The following is a 27440-nucleotide window of genomic DNA, read 5'->3' as shown; positions in this document are numbered from 1 at the left end:
TTTGAAGCGTGACATGTTGGGTATCAATTTACTCGGCATACCATTATCTTTCACAGTATAAAAAAAATTGGGCTAATTTTACTGTTGTCTTATTTTTTTATTCAAAAAAGTGAATTTTTTCCAAAAAAAGTGTGCTTCTAAGACCGCTGCGCAAATACGGTGTGAAAAAAAGTATTTCAATGACCGCCATTTTATTTTCTAGGGTGTTAGAAAAAAAAACAATATAAAATGTTTGGGGGTTCTAAGTAATTTTCTAGCAAAAAAAACTGTTTTAAACATGGAAACACCAAGTCTGAAAAAGAGGCCTGGTCCTTAAGTGGTTAATATTTGAAACTATTTGTTGTCTCCGTTCTATTTACAGTGATTGTTACTTAACAAGTAAGGGATCCCATAAATGGATCAATGAGCTATTACACGTTGTATAGTAATGTATTCACATTATTTTATTTATTTTTTCACTATTTGTGATTTAGTTTACTACCTAATTATACTTTTGAACAATGGAATAAGATTCATGAATTTACACCACAGGTATATAAAAGTGTTCATGTTTTTATTTAGCCTATGCTTTCTGTTCATGTGATTCGTGAGTTAATATGTTTGACACCTACCTTGAAGATACCCTATGCTTCCCCTGCTTTTCCACGTTTGCGCATTTGGTTACTATGGTAAGCGGATTTTTTTTTTGTCTATTTTTACCCATTATATCCCTTTTTATAAGTCGGCTCTCCTATCCCGCCAGTTGTGCGCATGCTCGAATCGAGCAGAGGTCCTCTCGTCACGCTGCCTACGATTCCCATAATCCACTTTACCTCTGTGACGCTCTGACGTGATTGCATCATGTGACGCTATCTCATCTCTGTGTAGGGACACGGCCAGTTGATATAAATAGCCTACGATCTTGTTTTGGCATTGTGCACAGCACCAGGCTGTCTCCCAGGGGCACATCCGTCCGTCTTAGTATTATTAAGCCCCATACACACTATCAGATTTTCTGATGATTTTTGTCTTCAGATTTACCAAAACCATGTAGTGGAAGGGCCTGCCTGATTGCATACACATTGAAACTCCTAAGGTTTGACCTCATATTAGATGGTTTTGGCAAATCTGAAGGAAAAAAATCATCAGACAGTCTGATAGTGTGTATAGGGCTTTTGAAGTACCTTACACTCTTTTAGTTATGCTGTCTTTGTAAACACTGAGTGGCAGTGTCTGTAATGCCGCTTCTCCCTTCTTATAGATCCTCTATGGGTATTCCTTGCTAGTTGTGCTGTATTACATGCCGCTAGCTCTATCAAGCTTTATTAGTGTTTTTCCGTATTGGATCCTGGATTTCCCAGCTGTATCTCTCTGGTGGTTATCATCACTGATTGATATGAGATGCAAACCTGCCCCTGTTGTAGCAATTTTTTGCGCTTACTTACTAGTAGGTACCCGTATGGATTTACATTCATTTATAATGTTTCACCGTATGTATAATACAGTGACAGTTTGTTGTTTCTTATATTACCTATTAGAACCAGCCCTGCTCCGTTTACCCGCTCACAGCTTGTTAGAAGCATTCCACATTTTTGCAAACCTTCTGGCCTTTGGAGATTTGTACATGAGGTCTAGTCTACCATAAGGTATCCTTTATTGTTGTTGGTGTCTCTCGTTTTTCTTTTGGTTTCTCTATGACAGTATAGCATATGCTTTTTAATGCAATATAATGTAAAAAATATATATGTGATTTGTCGGATTTTAATTTGAATATATCTCATTTCAGACAGCGAGATCCGTTCTCCCTCCTTTTTTTGTTACATCTTTAAACCTTGATTGTGTCCTGAAGAACAACAACTGCAAAACGCACAAGGGCTCACTGTACAAATTGTATCATTTTATATGATTTTTAACCTTTTGAACACTGTGACTATACCATGTACTTTTTTCAATAAATATTATTCTTGTTATTTCTCTATTGTTTCCATGCCTTTAAAGTCCGACCCATGGTTACTTCTGCAGTACCCCCTTTTTTGGTTTCCCATTCAATTTACGGATGTGGCATTGTGAGCGCTTCCTTTCCTCGTTTTCCAATCGTACCTGCTAATTCCAGGTCTTTCTGAGCTCTCCCTAGCTCTTGGATAACTCTTCTGAAAATTCTTTGCACTCCTTTGTTAGAAATCTTGTGAGGAGCACCTGGTTGTGGCTGGTTTATGGTGACATTGTGTTCTTTCCACTTCAGGATTATGGCCCAACAGTGCTCACTAGAACATTCAGAAGTTTAGAAATCCTTCTGTAACCAATGCCATCAGTATGTTTTGCAACAATAAGGTTGTGAAGGTCTTGAGAGAGCTCTTTTACCCATCATGAGATGTTTCTTGTGTGACACCTTGGTAATGAGACACCTTTTTATAGGCCATCAGTTGAGACTGAACAAGCTGATATGAATTTGCACTGACAAGGGGCAGGATTGCTTTCTAATTACTGATAGATTTCAGCTGGTGTCTTGGCTTTCCATGCGTTTTTGCACCTCCCTTTCTTCACGTGTTCAATGCTTTTTTTTCCCTGCATAATTTTTTTGCACATAACTTAATTTCTCTATGTATTTGTTTTGGTGTCTTTATATGTATTGATTGCATAGGTTGTTAACGACACGTGGTGAAAATTTCATTACAATAGCACTTTTAGAAACATATATACCTAGAAGATTGGTGACGTGTTCAATACTTATTTTACCCACTGTATATGTCTGTACATTCTGTACAGGCAAGCAGATACACAGACAGGAAGAATCAATGAACCACTGCGGCAATGTGGTAGTTCATTGAGAACTTCAAGCCGACAGTCACAAAAGGATGTCGGGGCTTGTAGTTCATTTACACACAGAGCTGACGATACGGACACCGAATTCAAAAAGTGACAGCTAATACGGGGAACTTCTGCCCCGTATTACTGTCACAGGGAGGGAGAAGCGATCGGGCAGCAGCTGCGACATTGGGAACATGGTAAATGTTCCACCCTAAAAACATGTTCTCAAAGGTTACGTTATCCTTAAATTGCTATTACAAGGGATGAACAACATCCCTTGTGATAGCATGGACAGTGACAGGTACTCTTTACTGAGAGATCTGAGGTCTATTAGATCCCAGATCTCTTTTCTGCCCTCTAAAGCATCTGATAAAACGGAGATCGGTTTGATCAGATGCTTTACAAGCAGGTAATGGCTTGTAAACAAACAACCAAAACCAGAAGTGACAAAATCCTTGTTACTTCCAGTTTCATACCCTAGAGATGATCAGGGAACAGGGAAGTTCCTCCTTCATCTCTATGGTGTGCGATTAGGAGTGTGTCTATGGGAATGTTTGACCATACTTCCAGAAGTACATTTGTGAGGTCAGATGAGAAGGCCTGGCTTGCAGTCTTCACTCTAATTTATCCCAAAGGCATTCTATCGGGATTAGGTCAGGACTATGTGCAGACCAGTTAAGTTCCTCCACCACAAACTCGCTCATCCATGTCTTTATGGATGAAACAAAATGGTAAGGACTAAGCACTAACATTTGCACAAAACACGTCTACCTCTTTGTCCCCTGCTCCATCTGTTAACCACTTGTCATATGAAGCTTCAATAAAAATGAAGCGCAGCTGCCCGGAATCATTTGCTTTATCATGTCTTTATGGACCTTGGACATTGGGTGGAAAGGGGAATATGGCGTGGGGTTGTCTGTCAGGGGTTGGGCTTGGCTCCTTCCCAGTGAAGGGAACTCTTAAGGCTTCAGCATACCAAGACATTTTGGACAATTTCATGCTCCCATATTTGTGGAAACAGTTTGGGGACGGCCCCTTTCTGTTACAACATGACTGCCCACCAGTGCACAAAGCAAGGTCCATAAAGTTTGGGGTAGAAGAACTTTATTAGCCTGCATAGAGTCCTGACCTCCACCCGATAACACCTATGGGATGAATTAGAGCGGAGACTGAGAGCCAGGCCTTCTTATCCAAAATCAGTGCCTGACCTCACAAATGTGCTTCTGGAAGAATGGTCAAACATTCCCATAAACACACTCCTAAACCTTGTGGACAGCCTTCCCAGAAGAGTTGAAGCTGTTATAGCTGTAAAGGGTGGGCCAACTCAATATTGAACCCTACGGACTAAGACTGGGATGCCATTAAAGTTTATGTGTGGGTAAAGGCAGGTGTCCCAATGCTTTTGACAATATAGTGTATGTGTTTGAGCTTTGAGGTGCACACCCTAATGCAATAGGCTGTGTACACTCATGAAAAAAGACTCAACATAAAATAAATAAATAAAACCAGTTTCCTTTGCTTTCTGCTATAAAACATATCAAATGAAAATGTCAGGACAGTTCTAACACCCCCTTTTTTTGGAAAAGGTGATTTATTTTGCCACTATTTTTTGGAAACTAACAAACATGATGGTATTGAGGTGGTAACGTTGAGCTTGACCTTTAACGGTCGCCCACTGAAGCCAAGTTCAAGTCTTCCATTATTGGTGAGCCAACTGCAAGTGTTTCGTGATTGGGAGGAAAGTTCCCCAGAGGATCAAATTGCATTGTGCTAAAATGGTATTGTGTGCAATGGCTAGATGCTATGGATAAACTCAAACATTTCAAGCTCCTACCCCCCAAAAGAACACTACAGTCATTGGTGCTTAGTGGCATTTTACCACAATCCCCCCTGCCTCCACACACACAATGGTCACTGGCACTTAAATCTCTTAAACATCACAACTGTTTACATTTGTGATCATTGTGATTGTCAATCATGTGTCCCTTGTACCTCTCCTGCAGCTGCGGCGCACCCCCTCGCCTCCACCCCTACCTTGTATGAGCGGTTGGCAGCACAGGGGAGGGGAGGGCAGAGCAGGGCTCCCCCCCCCCCACTAGATCCTGTGCTTCTTTGTCTAGCTGTGGAGAGGCTCATCTCTGCTCCCCTAGTCTCAGCAGTTGGCCGAAAAGAGGAGGACAGAACTTCTCCTACAGATCCTGTGCACGCTCATCTCCTCTGGTCTCAGCATTTAGCAGACTCCGGCAGCTGACCTCAGCCATCCTCCAGTCCTCCTCCAGACCCTGCCCTTCTTGCTTCCCAGCTCGCCCCCAGTTTCTTCCTGGGAGCAGTACAAGGTAAGGGGGGTGCACTGTGATATAAGGGTGGGGGGGGGGGCTCTTGATATCTGATGTAAAGGGGGCTCTGGACATCTAGTCTTACAACCAACCCTTTAAGGACAACCATAATGCTGATGCAGCTTGCTATGTAATGGAGTATGACACCCCATAATTTGCCCCCCCCCCAATTGTTTTTCTAGAAGGTGTCATTATAAGGATATTTCCAATCTACTCAATGGTGATGTATATAATTTTATTTAACAAATGTTACAAGTGTCTTAGGAGTTATCATGACTGAATTAAAAAATGTAAAATAACGCGGCTCACCTTCTCTGGCTGATTGGCATAAGCAGAGAGACCCGGCTTTACTGACTCAAAGATTTCTCCATCCAGCTCCAGAGGAGAACCTGAATAATGGACAGAATTGAGACCAGCAGATCAGTTATGAGCACAAATCCAATGCAAATTGAGTTCTGAGCAACAATAAATGCGAAGTCATACAACACCACCCAGAAGCTTTAAAGTGGTTGTAAACCTCAGGCATGAAATATGAACAAAGCCTAGCCCTGTATATTGTGTACTTGTCTCAATCCAGAGTACTAAGTGTAATTTCTGTCTGCTGCTTCCTTACTCTGCTAACAGCATAAGTTGACAAGTTTTCCTGACACTAAGAAAAAAAAAAAAAAAGGTGACAGGGGAGGGACCTCTAGCACAGAGCAGGTTATTGACAACCTCAGCTCTGTCCCTGTGTGAAGGGGGTGTGTCCCATCCCTCCAACCAGCTCTCAGAACTCTCCTTACTGAGCTCTGCAGTGTACAAGTTCAGCTCTCTGTTCCTTTTTTTCCTGACAGCTCAGACAAGCTTTATAATTTGTGGACTTTGAACAGATGTGGAGAATATAGGGCTGTAGATAAACAGGTACAACGTATATAGAAGGATTTGTTTCATCTCTGTGTATCACCTGAGGCCAGTCACTTCACTGGATACATGTAAGCATTTAGAACTACTTTAAAGTGATATAGGAACGTTTTTTTTTTATTTTTATTTTTTTAAATAACAGACGTGGTATACTTACCTGCTCTGTGTAATGGTTTCACACAGAGCAGCCCGGATCTCCTCTTTTTGGGTCTGCCGCTGACACTCCTGGGCCCTACCTCCTGCCAAGTGCCCCCAGAGCAAACAGCTTGCTGTGGGGGCACCGATTCAGTATCGCAACTGAACCACTGCTTTGCATGTCCATTCAAACACAGAGCTGTGGTTAGGCCTGCCCCTTCTCTCTTCTTATTGGCTCACTGGTTGGAATTGACAGCAACTGGAGCCATTGGCTCCCACTGCTGTCTCAGCCAATGACGAGGGAGAGTCCCCGGAGAGCCGAGGCTCTCGTGCAGATCGCTGTATCACGGTGGGACTCAGGTAAGTATTAGGGGTGCTACTGCACACAGAAGGTTTTTTACCTTCATGCATAGAATGCATTTAGAGCCACCTTAATAGAGAGGCATAGACATATGACCACCATGGAAAGGCAAGAAGAAAGCTCAGTAATTAATCAACCAAATATGGTACAGAGATTTGAAATGTCATAGTGGGCACACACATCTTTACGTTTATGAATTGGCAGGGAGCAGCACATCTTTACATTCATGATATGCCTGGATGGGTAAATCTAAAGTTTATAAACAGCCAGGGCTGGCACAGCTTATCATCACATAGCAGCACCTAAAAAAAAACAGCTTCCACTTGGTTGCTGATGTTGCTTTGCCATACACATCGTTACTGACAGAACAAAATACCTGATGCCCTTATGCGTTATCCAGGGATGATTCATAAAATGATTTACAATGTAACCATGAAATATTTGTGTGTTGATGGTCCCACCACCATTAAATATCTGTGTGTTTATGGTCTATCATTAAATATCTATGTGTTGATGGTCCCACCACCACAAAATATCTGTGTGTTGATGGTCTCACCACCACAAAATATCTGTGTGTTGATGGTCCCACCACAACAAAATATCTGTGTGTTGATGGTCTCACCACCACAAAATATCTAAGTGTTGATGGTCCCACCACCATGAAATATCTGTGTTGATGGTCTACCATTAAATATATGTATGTTGATGGTCTACCACCATGAAATATTTGTGTGTTGATTGTCCACCACCATGAAAAATCTGTGTGTTGATGGTCCACTACCATGAAATATTTGTGTGTTGATAGTCCTACCACCATATCATTTTTGTGTGTTGAAGGCTTACTACTAGCACCATGAAATATCAGTGTGTTGAAGGCCTAATGCCAAGGGAACATTTTACAGTGAGTGGTTTCCTCTACACTCATGGAGCGTTGAGGCCTGTACTCCCACTATGCACAACAAGAGAACCTTAAAAACATTCCATACGCTCACCTGCAGTTCTTTGATGAAAGGTGTAGATGTGAATTCGAGTCCCGGTACTGCCGGCATCAAAAACGATGCCATAAATGGTGTTATTCTTTGAGCTTATTGCTGATGGTAAAACAGACCTCAGATCAGGGGCAGGATCCGTATCAGATGAGCAGAAGCCAAGAAAAAGGGTCAAACACAACACAGAAATGGGGATCCAGGAGCCCATGCTTTCAGGTAGTCACCAGTCCTACAAGAATAAGGCATGAAGTGAGAAGGACTATGGGAGAAAGAGTTTCCAACCAGATAAAGAGACTAGAAAAGAGTAAAAAGATTAATTATTTTCATAAGATCATCAAAAAGGATTGAGCAAACATGGAAACTTTTGATTAGGAACCAGTATAGGAACATTACTTTCACAATATAAGCTAAATTGTGCATTTACTGCATCTACCCCCATCTACGTACAGTGTAGAAAATAATAATTTGATCCCCTGAAGATTTTGGAAGCTTGCCTACTGGAAAAGAAAAGAAGGGTCTACAATTTTAATCATAGGTTACATAGTTAGTCAGGTTGAAAAAAGACACAAGTCCATCCAGTTTAACCTTAAAAACAAATAAATAAAATAAAAAATAATCGTACAATCCAAATACCCAATTTTATGCCCACAATTGATCCAGAGGAAGACGAAAAAAAACCCCCAGCAGAGCATGCTCCAATTTGCTACAGCACTGGAAAAAAATTCCTTCCTGATCCCCCAAGAGGCAATCGGATTTTCCCTGGCTCAACTTTACCTATGTTAGTACCCAGTTATATTATGTACATTCAGGAAAGTATCCAGGCCTTTCTTAAAGCAATCTACTGAGCTGGCCAGAACCACCTCTGGCGGGAGTCTATTCCAAATTTTCACAGCTCTAACTGTGAAGAAACCTTTCCGTACTTGAAGTCTCTTTTCCTCTAGATGTAAAGAGTGCCCCTGTGTCCTCTGGGTTGACCGTACAGAGAATAACTCAACACCAAGTTCACTATATGGACCTCTAATATATTTGAACATGTTGATCATATCCCCCCCCCTTATTCTCCTCTTTTCAAGAGTGAATAAATTTAGTTCTTCTAATCTCTCCTCATTGCTGAGCTCCTCCATGCCTCTCATCAGTTTGGTTGCCCTTCTCTGCACTTTTTCCAGTTCCCTGATATCCTTTTTGAGAACTGGTGCCCAAAACTGAACTACATATTCCAGGTGAGGTCTTACTAATGATTTGAACAGGGACAAAATTATATCTCTCTTAATACAAGAAAGGACTTTGCTCGCTTTGGAAACCGCAGCTTGGCATTGCATGTTGTTATTGAGCTTATGATCTACCAAAACCCCCAGATCCTTCTACACTATGGAATCCCCTAATAGGTGTATTTTAAATGCTAGAGACAGAATATCAACCATAAATCCCCCAAAAAAACACATAACACAAATTTTATAATTTGAGTTGCAGTTCAGTGAGTAAAATAAGTATTTGAACCCCTACCAACCAACAATAATTCTGGCTACAGAAAGTGCTCATGTGGTACACAGATTAGTCCTGTCAGTTTAAGAAGGTGTTCCTAACGACAACTCCTTATGTGTATAAAAGTCACCAGTCCACAGAATCTCTTTCTTCCATTCAAACCTCACCATCATGGGCAAGACCAAAGAGCTGACAAAAGACATCAGGGACAAGATTGTAGACCTAAACAGGGCTGCAATGTGCTACGAGACCATCGGCAAGAAGCTTGGTGAGAAGGAGACAACTGTTGGAGTGATTATTTGCAAATGGAAGAAATACAAAATAGCCAATAACCCTCGGTCAGGAGCTCCATGCAAGATTTTGCCTCATGGGGTGAGGATGATCATGAGAAAGGTGAGGGATCAGCCAAGAACTACATGGGAAGAGCTTGTGAATGATCTCAAGGCATTTGGGACCAGTCACCAAACAAACCATTTGTAACACATGTAAAGGCCCGTCTGAAGTTTGCCAATAAACATCTAAATAATTTAGAAATGGATTGGGAGAAAGTGCTGTGGTCAGATGAGACCAAAATTGAGCTCTTTGGTATTAACTCGTCGTGTTTGGAGGAAGAAAAATGCTGACTATGACCCTAAGAACACCATCTCTACAGTCAAGTAGGGAGGTAGAAAAATTATGCTTGGGGGCGGTTTCTCTGCTAAAGGTACAGGCCAACGTTGCCGCATTGAGGGGCCAATGGACGGGGCCATGTGTTGTAAAATCTTGGTTGAGAACCTTCTTCCCTCAGCCAAAACACTAAAAAGTTGGGTCATGGATAGGCCTGCCAGCATGACAATGACTCAAAACATACAGCCAAGGCAACAAAAAAGTGGCTCAAGAAGAAGCACATTAAGTTCATGGAGTGGCCTAGCCAGTCTCCAGACCTTAATCCTATAGAGAATGTATGGGAGCTGAAACCTCAAGTTGCCAAGAAACCTTATGGATTTAGAGATCTATAAAGAAGAGTGGACCAAAATCGCTTCTGAGATGTGTGCAAACCTGGTAGCCTTCTACAAGAAAAGTACCTCTGTGCTTCCCAACAAGGGTTTCTCCACCAAGTACTAAGTCATGTTTTTCTTGGGGATCAAATACTTATTTGAACTGTAACTCACTAATTTAAAAACAGTAACTAATTGAAGTAAAACTCCAACGAAAATGTTATATATGTTAACTGGATTGTCTCATCCATAAGCAGACACATTCTATTGGAGAGCTTGAGCTTTTGAAAAACAACAGACTTGCTGGCTGGATCCCCAGATGAAAATAGAAGACAGAAAGCCTAAAAAAAATAAAATTAATGCAGCCATCACATCTACGAATTGGTAAGCTGCAATATATTAAATGTTTGCTATTGGGTTTATTACTGCTTTAAATGAATACCTGCAAGTAACATAATAAATAGGACAAGAGCACAAATGCCATTCATTTTTAACAACGGTTTTCTCCTTTCCTGGTTCATTCATTTGGTTTGCAACTGTAAGCTTTGACATTAATTCTACTTGTATCCCTCCCCCTCAGAAAAAGAAAGAGCTATCTTACACTACAGCCCATCCATTGCCACATTGTACAATACATTGCACTTCTTCACCCAGGGCCGGCCAACCAACCGGTACAGGCCGTTCTCCAGTACCAGACCCAGGACTCATAGCCCTTATACACGCGGTCGGACATTGCGACAACCAAATCCGTCGGATTTTGTCCGAAACTGTTGCATACACAGTCGGACAAAGTTGTCAGAAAATCTGATTGTACATAACGTGATGACGTTATTTCGTTAGGACGGGACTATGTTCAGGCTAGTAGCCAATAGCTTTGGTCTAGGAATTTGATCTGAGCATGCGTGGCACTTTGTCCGATCGTAATTCTCTACACATGATCGGACAAAGTCCGATCGGAGCATGTTGTCGGAAATTTTTATAGCCCAGCTGGAAAACTTGGTCCGTCGGAAACTCTGAAGGAAACAGTCCGATGGAGCCCACACACTGTCAGATTATCCGACAACACAGTCCTATCGGACATTGTCCATCGGAATGTCCGACCGTGTGTACAAGGGCTTAGGGTCAGTAGTGGGGCCCAGCAGGGCTGCTTGTGTGTAGCCCTGCTGTGGACTCATTCCAGCAGAGTGCACCAGGGAGGGAGGTACGGCGGTACAAGCAGCGAAGCATCCTATTAGACGCTTCACAGTGTGAGGAGCTGACATCTAACATGACCTCCCAAGTCCGCTGTCCCACTCCAGAGTCAGTTGAGGAAAATGGAAAGATGGCTCTGGGACCATAGGGTTAACAAATATCCAAAATAAATGATAAAAATACGAATTAAAAGAGAAGTATGGACTTTTTTTTTTTTTTTGCAGAATCATACTTGCCTAGGTGGGTGCTGCATCTCTCCCCCACCAGCTCCAACACTGAGAACCCAAGGGATCAAATACCACCGATCGCTCAGTTCTCAGGGCTTCCTGAGCAGAGAGCTGGTGAGTGTCAGTTTGCCGGTTTGGTGAATGAAGTCACGTGTGAGGCCCCTACCAATGCGTTTCTCCATAAAGCGTCACCTGGGGAACCGAGGCTTGGTTCCCCAAACAACGTTTATTACAGAGAAACGAGTTGAGTGGGGACTCAAGCATGACATCATTCCACAAGCTGGGTGGAATTTCAGACATGCTGGCTGTGGGCCTCCTCTTATATTACCAACCAACAAAAAAAAACACACACAATCCCATATACACGCTCCTATACCCACAGTTGATCCAGAGGAAGGTGAAAAGCCCCAGCAAAGCAGGATCCAATTTGCTACAGCAGGGGAAAAAATTCCTTTCTGACCCCCCCGAGAGGCAATCAGATATTCCCTGGATCAGCTTTACCTATAAATGTCAGTACCCAGTTATATTATGTACATAGGAAATAATCCAGGCCTTTCTTAAAGCAATACTACTGAGCTGGCCAGAACCACGTCTGGAGGGAGTATATTCCACATTTTCACAGCTCTTACTGTGAAGAAACCTTTCCGTAATTTGGAGATGAAATCTCTTTTCCTCCAGACATAAAAAGAGTGCCCCCTTGTCCTAAGTTATTATTATTATACAGGTTTTATATAGGGCCAACACTTTACAACATGAGGGCAGACATTACAGTTACATTACAATTTGGTACAAGAGGAATCAGAGGGCCCTGCTCATTAGAGCTTACAATCTAAAAAGGAAGGGGCAATTGATACAAAAGGTAATAGCTGTGGGGGATGAGCTGATGGAGGAAGTAAAACAGTGTTAGTTAGAAGCAGGATAGGCTTCTTTGAAGAGAAGGGTTTTCAGGGATCGCCTAAAGATGGATAGATTAGGGGACAGATTGGGGTAGGGAGTTCCAAAGGATGGGAGAAGCTCTGGAGAAATCCTGGAGGCGAGCATGGGAGGAGGTGACAAGGGAGCTAGAGAGCAGGAGGTCTTGGGATGACCGAAGAGAGCGGCTTGGTCGGTATTTTGGGAATTAAAGCGAATAACAACACCAAGTTTACTATATGGACCCCTTATGTATTTGTACATGTTTGGAGAGTCCTAATATCTTGGATTGTGGCATATTTGGCTATACAGAAGCAAAGCGTTTTGGGATGTCCTTGCAAGACCAGAACATCTGGTAAGGAGCTCTGTTAATTTGCAGCTTTGGGAACACTTTTCTAATTTCCCACATTAAGAGAGCAGATTGTGGAGGATTATGAACGGAGCACTACTTTTTTGCACTTTAATAGGATTTTCATTTTATTTATATTATTTTTCACATCAAATTAGATATTTGCTGTTAATGCGCTTCTTGTTTAGTTTATTTTATATAAAATATATTTATCATACATTGATATGTATTCATTTTTTTTTTTTTTTTGACAGGGAACTCGAATATTAGTTTTTTACATTTGTAGTGTAATGTAACAAGAACTGAAATTGAAGGTCTAGATACAACTTTATTCCATTAAAAGTCAAGGGTACAATCCAAAAAAGTAACCAAATGTGTTTCAAGGGTCCAAACGCCCCCTTCATCAGGGATTTTCCAGTGTGAATTAGAAGCACATGCCTTATCAGCAGCTTGTTTGACTGCTACTCTATGATCAGACTTTGTCCATCTCTACTTGGCCCAGAGTATTGGTCTCTCTGGCTGTCCCTTGCCATGTGCCCCTCACCCCCAGCTCTCCAAGCGCCAGCTTCTCACATAATGATTGTCAAGAAGTACTACCCCCACCACCAAAAAACAGGGTCATCAAATGCTTGATGGGCTTCAGGATAACCCAGGTGAGATCACGTCAACTGCTCTGCACATTCTGAAGGTATTGATGGCAGTGTGCAGCCTTAAACAGGAATACGCATTCTTAGGCCGCGTACACACGGGCGGACTGTCTGGCCAACTAAGTCCGTCAGACAATCCGACAGACAGTCCGTCCTACTTTTGAATGAACGGACTTGACCACACACGATGAACAGACAGTCCGCTGAAAGCTTGCGCGATGACGTGTACAGCACGTACGACGGGACTAGAAATACGACGTCCAATACACTGCAATGCAACCTTCGGCCGTGTAAATCCTTTCTGAGCATGCGCCATACTTAGTCCGTCCAACTTGCCTACTCACGAGCGGACTGTCCGCTGAAACCAAAGTTGGACGGACAATATTACGGAAATTCCGAAAGACTTAGTCCGCCAGACTGTCCGCTGAAAAAGTCCGCTGAAGCCCACACACGAGCGGACTGTCCGCTGAAACACGTTTCAGCGGACCAAGTCCGTCAGACAGTCCGCCCGTGTGTACGCGGCCTTAGAAGTAGAGTTCCTAAAGTGCCGGTTGAGCAAATACATTGCAGCTAAGGAAATACCCGGCAGCAATTTTTCATTACCACCCTGCAGATACTCATGAGATGTCCTCATTAGAGCATAGACACGAAATGAAAATTGTATAATCTGGAGGATAAAGTGATGTTCTTATGTCTGTGGATCCCACTCATGGTTGCTGACTGACTGCACTGTAAGCAAATGTTACCATTGCTGTTGGCAAAAAAATGCCAAAAGCTCCTTAAAATCAAAATGAGGTGGTGTAGTGTACATGAGCCCTAAGGGCCAGGTCACATTAATGATTCTGACACTGGTGGAAACTTGCCAGCATCAGGAGGCTAAAAAATATCACTCACGTGCTCTTTTGGCATCCCTGAAATGTTGCAGAAACTTGCAGCTCACAAATGACGGCTCACTGGTTTAGCTAGTAAGGGAGGCATATTTTAGGAGCAAGTGAGGGTTTTCTCTGCTTTCCCAGAGATCATGTCACTGGCGACTTGTTGCTAACAACAGGATTACTAGAGTGAGAAGGCCCCAAGATGATTAGACAGCATACGAGAGTGACCAGCCTTGACCCATTACCTACCCTCCTTCAGAGGTCTGGGACTCCCTACTTCTTTACCTGACCAGTGTGTAGATCTGGTATATGGACAGTGCAGTCCCTTTTTTGCCATTGTAAAGAAGACTGTTCACACTTGCAATTCTAACTGCAATAAACTGTTTTTTTCTAGAGCAGGGAAGAATCCCTGTTAAGAGTCACTGGGTTGCCTATGGGTGCACTAAAGTAACAGATAACCTTTGCAGGCTAGCTTCGCAAACAGTGTGCAATACGCCACGCCCTCACCTGTCTGTGTGTACAATACACCACGCCCCTCACCTGTCACAGTGTGCAATACGCCACGCCCCTCACCTGTCTGTGTGTACAATACACCACGCCCCTCACCTGTCACAGTGTGCAATACGCCACGCCCCTCACCTGTCTGTGTGTACAATACACCACGCCCCTCACCTGTCACAGTGTGCAATACGCCGCACCCCTCACCTGTCACAGTGTACAATACACTGCACCCCTCACAGTGTACAATACACTACACCCCTCACAGTGTACAATACACTACACCCCTCACAGTGTACAATACACTACACCCCTCACAGTGTACAATACACTACACCCCTCACAGTGTACAATACACTACACCACTCACAGTGTACAATACACTACACCCCTCACAGTGTACAATACACTACACCCCTCACAGTGTACAATACACTACACCCCTCACAGTGTACAATACACTACACCCCTCACAGTGTACAATACACTACACCCCTCACAGTGTACAATACACTACACCCCTCACAGTGTACAATACACTACACGCCTCATAGTGTACAATACACTACACGCCTCATAGTGTACAATACACTACATGCCTCCCACTCTTCCTATGATACGCATGTGATGCCATAGACTGCACCTGAACCGATCTGAATTGCTGGGAGCCACCAGCGCAGCCAGAAGTATCAGCTGTCTCCCTACCTTTCTGCAACTCATCTTGCCCGGGAGTGGATGAACCACAATACCCCTACATGCGCTGACACCCTATAAATCTTGTGAGTTTTCACTCGTCTTTCTTGGAAGAAATGTCAACACATTGCTGCACTTAGATGGCGCTGCTCGTTCTCTTTTTTTTTTTTTTGTTATCCATAGAGTCCCGTCTAGCTTGTTCTGAGCTTGTGGCCATCTAAAGCCAGCATCTATTGAGATCACTATCAACTGCCATTGCATCTTTTGAACTCTCATTCATGGAATCCTAGTGACAGAGAGACCATTGCCCACCCTCTTTTACCCAGCTGCGCTCATGTGTATATGTCTTTTAGCAAAAGTGTATTTGCCTTTTTGACTGTCCATAATTTTGGAGGGTGCCTTGAAATTGTCCATAATTTTAAAAGGGTGCTTTGACGGAAAAAAGGTTGAGAAACACTGCATTAAACTACATTCCTCATGTGTCACACTGTACATTACACTACAACCCCTCACCTAGGGTGAGTACAGGCAGTCCATTAGTACCAGGCCCCATCAGGTCAGTAGTGGGGCCCAGCAGGTGCTGCCTGTGGCGTCATTCCAGCAGAGGGCACCGACCGGCGGTGAAAAAGAAGGAAGTACATGAAGTGAGGCATTATATTGGACGACTCAGCATGTGGGGCTGACAACAGGACCTCCTCAGACTGCCATTCCACTCTAGGATCAGACTCCACCCAGCTCCATCTTCTGATTACCTCTGTTCTATACGGAGCCGAGTTATGGCGGCTCTGGCTGTTACCTGTCATCCATCTCCACCTATCCAAGCAGACATGGCCTCTGCCAGGTGGCAGTTTCATGCACAATGTAGGTCAAGGATCACTGCTGCCACAACCAAAACAATGGTCAAACATGTCACTGTTTTTAGGGGTGGCCTCATGGGCTTCAGGATAGCTCAGGTGAGATCACACCAACTGATCTGCACACTTTTGACTGGATGGCATAAATGGCGGTGTTCAGGCTGGAAGCCTATGAAGCAGCTCTCCTCAACCAGGGTTCCTCCAGAGGTGGCTAGTGGTTCCTCCAGAGGTGGCTAGCTGACTTTTATTTTTTTTATATATTTTTTTTAATTGTACATTTTATAAGGTACGTAGAAAATACAGAAATAAAAAAGTGCAAAAAAGGCCACAACCAGCTCCAAGCTTGGTCATGCATGAGCTGACCTTTAGTTTGATGGTGCCTTACTGGCCCATCGTCACTTAAGTCAGTGACATGACTACAAGAGTGGCATTCTGACCACCACTGTAAGGTGGGGGGGGCATTTTTCCCACTGACCACCACCAATGTAAGGGATATTTTCCCAATGGCTCCCGAAAGAACTAGTTCTAGGTATGCCTAGGCACACCCTATTTCTCCCTGCAGCTCCTCTCCCACTGGCTGCTGCTGGGGACACACAGGGTTGTTTCAGGATGGAGAGCTGTGGAAGGGCTGGTAAATATATCATTTATCGGCCACTTCCTTTTCTGAATGAGCACAGTTGGTGATCAGTACCGATCACTCACAAGGAATGATTTACTAAAGTTGGAGAGTTCAAAATCTAGTGCAGCGGTCCAAGGTAGCCAATCAGTTTCGAACATCAGCTTGTTCAATTAAGCTTTGACATTGATTGGTTACTATACAGAGCTGCGCCAGATTTCGCACCCTCCAGTTTTAGTAAATCAAGCCCACTGTGTTCATTCATAACTGAAGCATAGTAAACTGTGTTGCTTCAGTTAGTAGTGAATGAACAGGAAGCTTCTCAGCACAGAGCACTGCCCATTCATTCACTGTCCGGTGCAGCTGAGGATGCAGAGCAAGGGACTGGGGATTCTGTACTCGTTCCCTTTCTATGTCTCAATAGTGAGACATCAGGGGTCTGTTTAGACCTGTGATATTTCACCAAAGCCCCCAAATGGGGATCCTAAAAAAAAAAAAATTGTAAAAAAATAATCTAAGTTCTGACACAATGGTACTAGTACACACCGGCCAAACTGCATAGGATGTTCCCTCTGAGCTCGGACCTTTGCTGGAGATGCGTGGAGGAGGTGGGTTCTCTCCTCCATGTCTTCTGGTCCTGTAGGCTCCGGATACCCTTTTGGACCAAGGTCCACCGCATTACACAGAAGTTCACGGAACGGGAACTACCCTTGTCCCCCAAATTTTTTTTGATACACCACCACACAATCCCAAACAAGGCCCACAGGAAATCAATCCTGCCCTTGCTGGTCACAGCCGCAACAAGCTGCACCCCCCTGTTCTGGAAGCAGACGGAGCCTCCGGGTGTGGCAGTATGGCTTAGAAGGGTAGCTGATATTCACAGAATGGAGGACCTTGTGGCAACAGAAAGAGGACTCAGAGAACAACATCTCAAGAAGTGGTTCTTCTGGCTCAAATTCTTTTACTCTGAGGATTACGCAAGGCTGACCACATGAGTGTCTGGTATCTAGGCATTCCGGACTAAACACTGAGATTTCGAAGATGAGACTGGAGGAAGGGGTCCCCCTTTTCTCTACCCCCTTCCCCCCCCCCCCGGTCTCCCCAGTATTGTTTCCCTTTCCTTTCTTTCCATATTTCACTATACCCAATGATTTCGCTTGACTCAAGGCAAGGTTGGATGGCCCAGTGGCCATCCTCTCCCGCCTCCCACTCAGTCCTACAGAGAGCAGCAAAAAAAGGAAAAAGAATAGAAAATAAATAAATAAAAATAACAATAAAATCTATATTAACACAGGACACAGTGAGCTTCCTAATATAGAGTTTGAGTGGCTAGACCACGACTTTAGAATTGCCATAAATAGTAATACCGCATTAATAACCTATTTTGATCTGCATAGTCGAAATGTACTTTCAACATAAACAATTGCTATGTTTCATGTACTCTCTTATGTTTGTACCGTATTTTACCGCAAATAAAGAATAAAAAAAAAAAAATAATAATAATATAAAATATTACTGTAAAGAATAATATAAATAAGAAACTACTGACACCATCCACTGCTCTATACTGGCACTGTCAATTGCCCTACTGACCGACAGCGTCCACTGCTCTAATGACACCATTCATGCTTTAAAACCTTTTAGAATATTTGTTTACATTTACATTTACCTAAAAGAGTGTGTGAATGTATTATATATATATATATATATATATATATATATATATATATATATATATATATATTTTTCCCCTTTTACACATACATGCACACAATATATTGTCAAAAGTATTGGGACACCTGCCTTTACACGCACATGAACTTTAATGCCCTCCCAGTCTTAGTCCGTAGTGTACAATATTGAGTTGGCCCAACCTTTGCAGCTATAACAGCTTCAACTCTTCTGGGAAGGCTGTCTACAAGGTTTAGGAGTGTGTCTATGGGAATGTTTGAAAACTCTTCTAGAAGTGCATTTGTGAGGTCAGGCACTGACGTTGGACGAGAAGGCCTGGCTCACAATCTCCGCTCTAATTCTTCCCAAAGGTGTTCTTTCGGGTTGAGGTCAGGACAGGGCAGTTCCTCCACCCCCAAACTTGCTCATCCATGTCTTTATGGACCTTGCTTTGTGCACTGGTCCAAATCATTTGGTGGAGGGGGGATTATGATGTGGGGTTCTCTTTCAGGGGTTGGGCTTGACCCCTTAGTTTCAGTGAAGGGTACTTTTAAGGTGTCAGCATACCAAGACCTTTAGGACAATTTCATGCTCTCAACTTTGTGGGAACAGTTTGACTGTGCATCAGTGCACAAAGCAAGGTCCATAAAGACATGGATGGACAACACACAATAAACTACACCCTATGACTTGTCTTGGTGTGCAATAAAGTACACTCCCTCATCTGTCGCGGTATAAAATATCACGTTTCCCCAAAAATAATACCTATTGTGATTTTCGGGGGGGGGGGGGGGGGCTACAATATAAGCCCTACCCCCAAAATTAGCCCTAGTTTAAAGTGGTAATAAAATCATAGACTCCACTCTATTACAGTATTACATAATGTAAACTGTGTATGTTTCTGTATTCTAATTGTGCCAAATACCTTCAGTACAGTGGCACTTGCTGCTCAGCTGACCTCCCCCTGCTCTCCTCCTCTTCTTCCAGCTGTCAGTGGGGGATCTCGCCCCCCCCCCCCCCCCCCCCCGGGCATTACTCAGAGCAGGGAAGAGAGCTCCGGCGGGTCACGGAGGAAGTGCCGAGCAGTGCTATAAGAAGGTATTTGGCACAATTATATTACAGAAACATACTGTAACGGGAATTTCTTTGGGCGGGGGGGCTTGTGGAACTCAGCTTACCTTAGAGAGCTCTGGAAACTCCTTGTCCAGCTTCTCCTATGTGCAAGTTACCCTGTCTCTATTAGGGGCACAGGGTGACCGAGAACCCCAGTCGGGTCTGCACTAACCAGACTCACCGTACAACCACACAGGACTCAGCATTTCGTGTTACGCCAGTTATCCAGGGTTCTATATGTGTGATTTGTGTTGAAAGAATAAAGGGGTTCTTTCACTTGGGACAGTAATATTTCTGAATAATATCCCTCAAAAAACATAGAAAGATAAATTAATTCCACCTTTCCGACTGCTGGAATATTGTATGATCTTGGTCTCATAACTGTTTTAGACTTTTTACTAGATGGTTGAGGTGTGGCTGTATCCCATTGTTCTATTGTTCCCGTCTTCCTGGGGAGCAACCAGGGGGGTAGGGTGGAGGGAGGGGGGAATTCCTCCAAAAGTCCTAATATGGTCTACTGAGGATAAGTTTGAATACACCTGTGTGTCTCGTTACCGAATGTAGTTTACCCTGCCCTGTTTTATTATGCAAAGAGCGGGTATTGTCTACTTAGTGTATATCTCTTGTGCCTGTTTTTATATAAACAGTCTTATGCTTTCTTCACCCTACACTGATGCTTTGACAAGTAACCTTGGATCGTGCTGGTACTGGGCAAAAGAAGCTTTTACGGTGGACATACTCTTCTTGAGTATGGGGGTCCGTCACACATACAGAGTTTACATTATATAATACTGTAATAGAGTGGATTCTAGCATTTTACAAGCACTTTTACTCGGTTCAACTGGGGATTCCCGACAGGCAGGGATGGGAAAGGGGGCGAGAGTCAGCACATGACATGATAAGAACTACCCCGAAAATAAGCCCTACTGCGTCTTTTGTTGCCAAAATTAATATAAGACCCGGGCTTATTTTGAGGGAAACATGGTACACCCCATCACCTGTCACAGTGTAGAATACACCCCATCACCTTTCACAGTGTACAATACACTACACCCCATCACCCGTCACAGTGTACAATACACTACACCCCATCACCCGTCACAGTGTACAATACACTACACCCCATCACCCGTCACAGTGTACAATACACTACACCCCATAACCCTTCACAGTGTACAATACACTACACACCATCACCCGTCACAGTGTACAATACACTACACACCATCACTTGTCACAGTGTACAATACACTACACCCCATCACCCGTCACAGTGTACAATACACTACACACCATCACTTGTCACAGTGTACAATACACTACACACCATCACCTGTCACAGTGTACAATACACTACACCCCATCACCCGTCACAGTGTACAATACACTACACACCATCACTTGTCACAGTGTACAATACACTACACCCCTCACCTGTCATGGTGTAAAATTAACTACACCCCTCACCTGTCAGTGTAGAATACACTATACCCCTCACCTGTCACAGCGTACAATACACTACACCCCATCACCTGTCACAGTATAAAAATTGACCCCTCACCTGTCACAGTGTACAATACACTACACCCCTCACAGTGAGAAAGACACTACACCCCTCACCTGTCACAGTGTACAATACACTACACCCCATCACCTGTCACAGTGTACAATACACTACACCCCATCACCTGTCACAGTGTACAATACACTACACCCCATCACCCGTCACAGTGTACAATACACTACACCCCATCACACGTCACAGTGTACAATACACCCCATCACCTGTCACAGTGTACAATACACTACACCCCATCACCTGTCACAGTGTACAATACACTACACCCCATCACACGTCACAGTGTACAATACACTACACCCCATCACCCGTCACAGTGTACAATACACTACACACCATCACTTGTCACAGTGTACAATACACTACACCCCTCACCTGTCATGGTGTAAAATTAACTACACCCCTCACCTGTCAGTGTAGAATACACTATACCCCTCACCTATCACAGCGTACAATACACTACACCCCATCACCTGTCACAGTGTAAAAATTGACCCCTCACCTGTCACAGTGTACAATACACTACACTACACCCCTCACAGTGAACAAGACACTACACCCCTCACCTGTCACAATGTAAAATACACTACACCCCATTACCAGTCACAGTGTACAATACAGAACAATCCCTCACAGTGTACAATAGACTACACCCCTCACTTGTCACAGTGTAAAATACACTACACCGTAAAATACACTGTATAAGGGCCTACAGCTGTCCTAACATACACTACAGCCAATTACTTCTACAATACCTCCTGAATTCCTGAACTGGCCTCGGCCCTGCGTCTTCTGGTGGTCTATAGTTTCAGATATCGGGTGTCCTGCTTGTGCCAGAATGTGGTCAGTTAGTACACCTGTTGGGATCCGTTACCAGCTGAATCAAACTGTAGATAACCAGGGTGCTGTGTGTGTATTGAATGGACTTGCACAATGTACAATGAGGTCTAAAGTACACCATGAATCACATGATAATTTGTGGAGAGTAAAAAAAGACAGACAGACATATGATATAAGGCAGTGGGAACAGATATCTGACACTCATTACTACACGGTATGTGAAGCGTTATCCTTGTTACAGGCCGAGCATGTTCCCGTGTCAGATGGCTGTTAAGAAATTCACTCAACCATTCAGTAAATGTAGAATCTGGGCGATGGGGCAATGGCCTGAATGCCTCGCCCACAAAAAGACAAATCATATAGGATATTTGAAGGACATAGGAGCCGATTACTGTGCAGGGTCATGTACATATGTACAGTGTACATTAATTGTACAGCAAAATGGCAGGAGATACTGCTTTAACCACTTCAGCTCCGGAAGATTTACCCCTCTTCATGACCAGGCCATTTTTTGCGATACGGCACTGAGCTACTTTAACTGACAATTGCACAGGCATGCGACGCTGTACCCAAGTATAAATCTGTCTTTTTTTTACCCCCACAAATAAAGATTTTTCTTTTGGTGATATTTGATCACCTCTGCGTATTTTGTTTTTATATATATATATATATATATATATATATATATATATATATATATATATATATATATATATACTTTCTGCTATAAAAAAAGTCAAGAAAATTATATTTTTTTATCAATTTAGCCCAATATGTATTCTGGTACATATTTTTGGTAAAAAAAAAAAAAATCTGAATAGGTGTACATTGATTGTTTTTTTTGCGCAAAAAATTACAGCGTCTACAAACCATGGGACATTTTTAAATTATTTTTCTTTTTTACTAGTAATGTGAATTATAGCCGGACTGTGATATTGCGGCGGACAAATCAGATACCTGACACTTTTTGGGGACCAGTGACAACAATACAGTGATCAGTGCTAAGAAAATATGCACTGTCACTGTACTAATGACACTGGCAAGGAAGGGGTTAACATCAGGGGCGATCAAAGGCTTAAATGTGTTCCCTGGGCATGAATAATAACTGTGTGGGGGAGCTGCTGGTACTGTGGGAAGGTAAAGTTCCGTGTCCGTGCTTAGCAAGAACACAGGATCAGTACATCCCCCTCTCCCAGAACGGCAAACTGCTTTGTTTACATAGGCAGACCACCGTTCTGCTTTTCTCCTGGGCGATCGGCAGGTCCCGGCGGACATCGCATCTGCCAGACCAGCTGAGTGACTTCTGCTGTGTCCAATCACAGCGCACGTGCCCCCAACCCACAAATGTCAGATCACGTACTAGGTACGTGATCTAGCACAGAGCAGCTGCCCTGCCGCAGTATATCTACGGTGGGTGGTCGCTAAGCGGTTAATATACACACCGGTCAACTGGCTAACATTATGATCACTGACAAGTAAAGTGAATAACATGGATTATCTCACTACAATCACACCAGAAAGTGGGACTGTTGTATTAGGCAGCAAGTGAACATGTTTTCCCTTAAGTTGATGTGTTCAAAGCCTACAAAATGTGCAAGCGGAAGGATTTGAGTGACTTTGACAAGAGCCAAACTTTAATGGTAGAAGACTGGGTCCGAGCAACTTCAAACCTGCGGTTCTCATGGGATGTTCCTGGTCTGCAGTGGTCAGGACCCACCAAAGTGATCCAAGGGAGGAAAACCAGGGAACCGGTGAAAGGGTCATGGGTGGCCAAGGCTCATTGATGTACATAGTGGAGGGTGGAGGTGAATGCTGACCCTTGTAGTCCGATCCAATAGAAGAGCTACTATAGCTCAAATTGCCAAAAAAGTTAAAGTTGTATGACAGAAGGTTTTTTACCTTAATGCATTCTACACATTAACCACTTGCCAACCAGCCGCCGCAGTTTTACTGCTGCAGAACGGCCCAGCTGTGCACAATGCTATTATATTTACTGCTGAAGAGTGAAATGAAAGACCTCGCAACCAGGAATTAAAAAATCCGTTGGATGATCCAGTTTAGAACACTAATTAGAAGTTCAATCATCTCTGATTCTCATTTGCTGAAGGTGCCGCTTTTCCCTTTCCCTCCCCCGGGGGGCGTCTCACAGTGTGATTTCTTGTAAGCCCTTTGGGCCGTATTCTTTCTCCTGGAGCGGCCGGGACAGCCATGGAGTCCACTGGATCATCCAACGGATTTTAACATTTCTGGTTGCAAGGTCTTTCATTTCACTCTTCATCGGTAAATATAATAGCATTATGCTCGTGATAATTGATGCATAACATATGATACTTCTTATAACTGAGATGTTCAAACATATTTATTTAGGAGTCAATCATTCCCCAGAAAAAAAACGCACTATAATAGGTCGAAACGTCGGGATTCGCATGCAGTTTAAACCACTTCTGTTATGCTGTATGAATATATGGTTGCTTGGCTGTATTATGGAATGATTATTGTATTCTTTCAACCAGAGTCTAAAGCCGCGTACACACGGGCGGACTGTCTGGCCTACTTAGTCCGCCGAAACACATTTCAGCGGACAGTCCACTCGTGTGTGGGCTTCAGCGGACTTTTTCAGCGTGCAGTCTGGCGGACTAAGTATTTCGGAATGTTGGAAATACTGTCCGCTGGACTCGCATTTCAGCGGACAATCCGCCCGTGTGTGTGCCAGTCCGCCGTACTTTTGAAATGAGCGGACTTTTCCCGCCCGGAGAAAAGTCCGCTCATTTCGAGCGGGTATCCAGGTATGCGGGGCCCGCGACGGAGACGTCGCGGGCCCCGCCGCCTGGTATGGACTTAAAGGGGAACCCCAACGCCGAAAAAAATCGGCGTGGGGGTCCCCCCCAAGTCCACAACAGACCCTTGTCCGAGCACGCTACACGGCCGGCCAGGAAAGGGGGGCGAGCGAGCGCCCCCCTCCTGAGCCGTACCAGGCCGCGTGCCCTCAACATGGGGGGGGTGCCTTGGGGAAGGGGGGGCGCGCGGCCCCCCCACCCCAAAGCACCTTGTCCCCATGTTGATGAGGACAAGGGCCTCTTCCCGTCAACCCTGGCCGTTGGTTGTCGGGGTCTGCGGGCGGGGGGCTTATCGGAATCCGGGAGCCCCCTTTAATAAGGGGCCCCCGGATACCGGCCCCCCACTCTATGTGAATGAGTATGGGGTACAATGTACCCCTACCCATTCACCTGTGAAAAAAAGTACAAAAAAAACACAACACAGGGTTAAAATATTTTATTGCACAGCTCCGGGGGTCTTCCGTCTTCGGGGGTCTTCTCGCCGGACTCCTCCGCTATCTTCTTGTAGCTCTTTTGCTAGCGGAGGAGTCCGGCTTTCTTCCTCGCCGCCGGCCTCTTCTCCCGACTTCGGGGGTCTTGTCCCCCTCTTCGGTTCTTCTGCCAGGCCACCGCGCCTTCTTATAGCTCTTTTACAGGAGGTGACCATGTGACCAACCCATGTGACATAAAGCCATGTGACACCGCCCCATTGTCCCTATATAAGTGGCAGCGGAGCGCGTCCCTGGCATTCCGGCAGAAGAAGAAGAAGAAGAAGAAGAAGAAGAAGAAGAAGAAGAAGAAGAAGAAGAAGAAGAAGAAGAAGAAGAAGAAGAAGAAGAAGAAGAAGAAGAAGAAGAAGAAGAAGAAGAAGAAGAAGAAGAAGAAGAAGAAGAAGAAGAAGAAGAAGAAGAAGAAGAAGAAGAAGAAGAAGAAGAAGAAGAAGAAGAAGAAGAAGAAGAAGAAGAAGAAGAAGAAGAAGAAGAAGAAGAAGAAGAAGAAGAAGAAGAAGAAGAAGAAGAAGAAGAAGAAGAAGAAGAAGAAGAAGAAGAAGAAGAAGAAGAAGAAGAAGAAGAAGAAGAAGAAGAAGAAGAAGAAGAAGAAGAAGAAGAAGAAGAAGAAGAAGAAGAAGAAGAAGAAGAAGAAGAAGAAGAAGAAGAAGAAGAAGAAGAAGAAGAAGAAGAAGAAGAAGAAGAAGAAGAAGAAGAAGAAGAAGAAGAAGAAGAAGAAGAAGAAGAAGAAGAAGAAGAAGAAGAAGAAGAAGAAGAAGAAGAAGAAGAAGAAGAAGAAGAAGAAGAAGAAGAAGAAGAAGAAGAAGAAGAAGAAGAAGAAGAAGAAGAAGAAGAAGAAGAAGAAGAAGAAGAAGAAGAAGAAGAAGAAGAAGAAGAAGAAGAAGAAGAAGAAGAAGAAGAAGAAGAAGAAGAAGAAGAAGAAGAAGAAGAAGAAGAAGAAGAAGAAGAAGAAGAAGAAGAAGAAGAAGAAGAAGAAGAAGAAGAAGAAGAAGAAGAAGAAGAAGAAGAAGAAGAAGAAGAAGAAGAAGAAGAAGAAGAAGAAGAAGAAGAAGAAGAAGAAGAAGAAGAAGAAGAAAAAGAAGAAGAAGAAGAAGAAGAAGAAGAAGAAGAAGAAGAAGAAGAAGAAGAAGAAGAAGAAGAAGAAGAAGAAGAAGAAGAAGAAGAAGAAGAAGAAGAAGAAGAAGAAGAAGAAGAAGAAGAAGAAGAAGAAGAAGAAGAAGAAGAAGAAGAAGAAGAAGAAGAAGAAGAAGAAGAAGAAGAAGAAGAAGAAGAAGAAGAAGAAGAAGAAGAAGAAGAAGAAGAAGAAGAAGAAGAAGAAGAAGAAGAAGAAGAAGAAGAAGAAGAAGAAGAAGAAGAAGAAGAAGAAGAAGAAGAAGAAGAAGAAGAAGAAGAAGAAGAAGAAGAAGAAGAAGAAGAAGAAGAAGAAGAAGAAGAAGAAGAAGAAGAAGACGGCAGCGACGGCGGCGACAGAAGACCGGGCCACCGCCTGTAAAAGAGCTATAAGAAGGCGCGGTGGCCAGGCAGAAGAACCGAAGAGGGGGACAAGACCCCCGAAGTCGGGAGAAGAGGCCGGCGGCGAGGAAGAAAGCCGGACTCCTCCGCTAGCAAAAGAGCTACAAGAAGATAGCGGAGGAGTCCGGCGGGAAGACCCCCGAAGACGGAAGACCCCCGGAGCTGTGCAATAAAATATTTTAACCCTGTGTTGTGTTTTTTTTTGTACTTTTTTTCACAGGTGAATGGGTAGGGGTACATTGTACCCCATACTCATTCACATAGGGTGGGGGGCCGGTATCCGGGGGCCCCCTTATTAAAGGGGGCTCCCGGATTCCGATAAGCCCCCCGCCCGCAGACCCCGACAACCAACGGCCAGGGTTGTCGGGAAGAGGCCCTTGTCCTCATCAACATGGGGACAAGGTGCTTTGGGGTGGGGGGGCCGCGCGGCCCCCCCTTCCCCAAGGCACCCCCCCATGTTGAGGGCACGCGGCCTGGTACGGGCACGCTCGCTCGCCCCCCTTTCCTGGTCGGCCGGGTAGCGTGCTCGGACAAGGATCTGTTGTGGACTTGGGGGGGACCCCCACGCTGA

General features: G+C 43.9%; 1 protein-coding gene across 3 annotated transcripts in view; it reads right to left on the bottom strand.

The window, feature by feature from the left end:
• ENTPD5 (ectonucleoside triphosphate diphosphohydrolase 5 (inactive)) overlaps positions 1–27440 on the bottom strand; it is a 71585-nt gene that overhangs the window by 28500 nt on the left and 15645 nt on the right. For 2 of the 3 annotated variants that reach the window (XM_077463679.1, XM_077463678.1), the window contains 2 exons: positions 7512–7737; positions 5433–5512 (listed from right to left, as the gene is read on the bottom strand). In XM_077463679.1, coding sequence (XP_077319805.1) covers positions 5433–5512; positions 7512–7716 — 285 coding nt within the window. In that variant the 5' untranslated portion in view covers positions 7717–7737. Of the gene's footprint in view, positions 1–5432; positions 5513–7511; positions 7738–21947; positions 22151–27440 lie in introns of those variants that run through there. The other variant, XM_077463677.1, reaches the window with a different exon arrangement.

Source organism: Lithobates pipiens, unplaced genomic scaffold, assembly GCF_037356315.1.
Source record: "Lithobates pipiens isolate NorthernLeopardFrog02 unplaced genomic scaffold, aLitPip1_a1.2 Scaffold_30, whole genome shotgun sequence".
In the NCBI taxonomy this organism is placed as follows: Eukaryota; Metazoa; Chordata; class Amphibia; order Anura; family Ranidae; genus Lithobates; species Lithobates pipiens.
The sequence above is the reverse complement of the archived record's forward strand: the minus strand, read 5'-3'. Positions and strand labels throughout refer to the sequence as shown.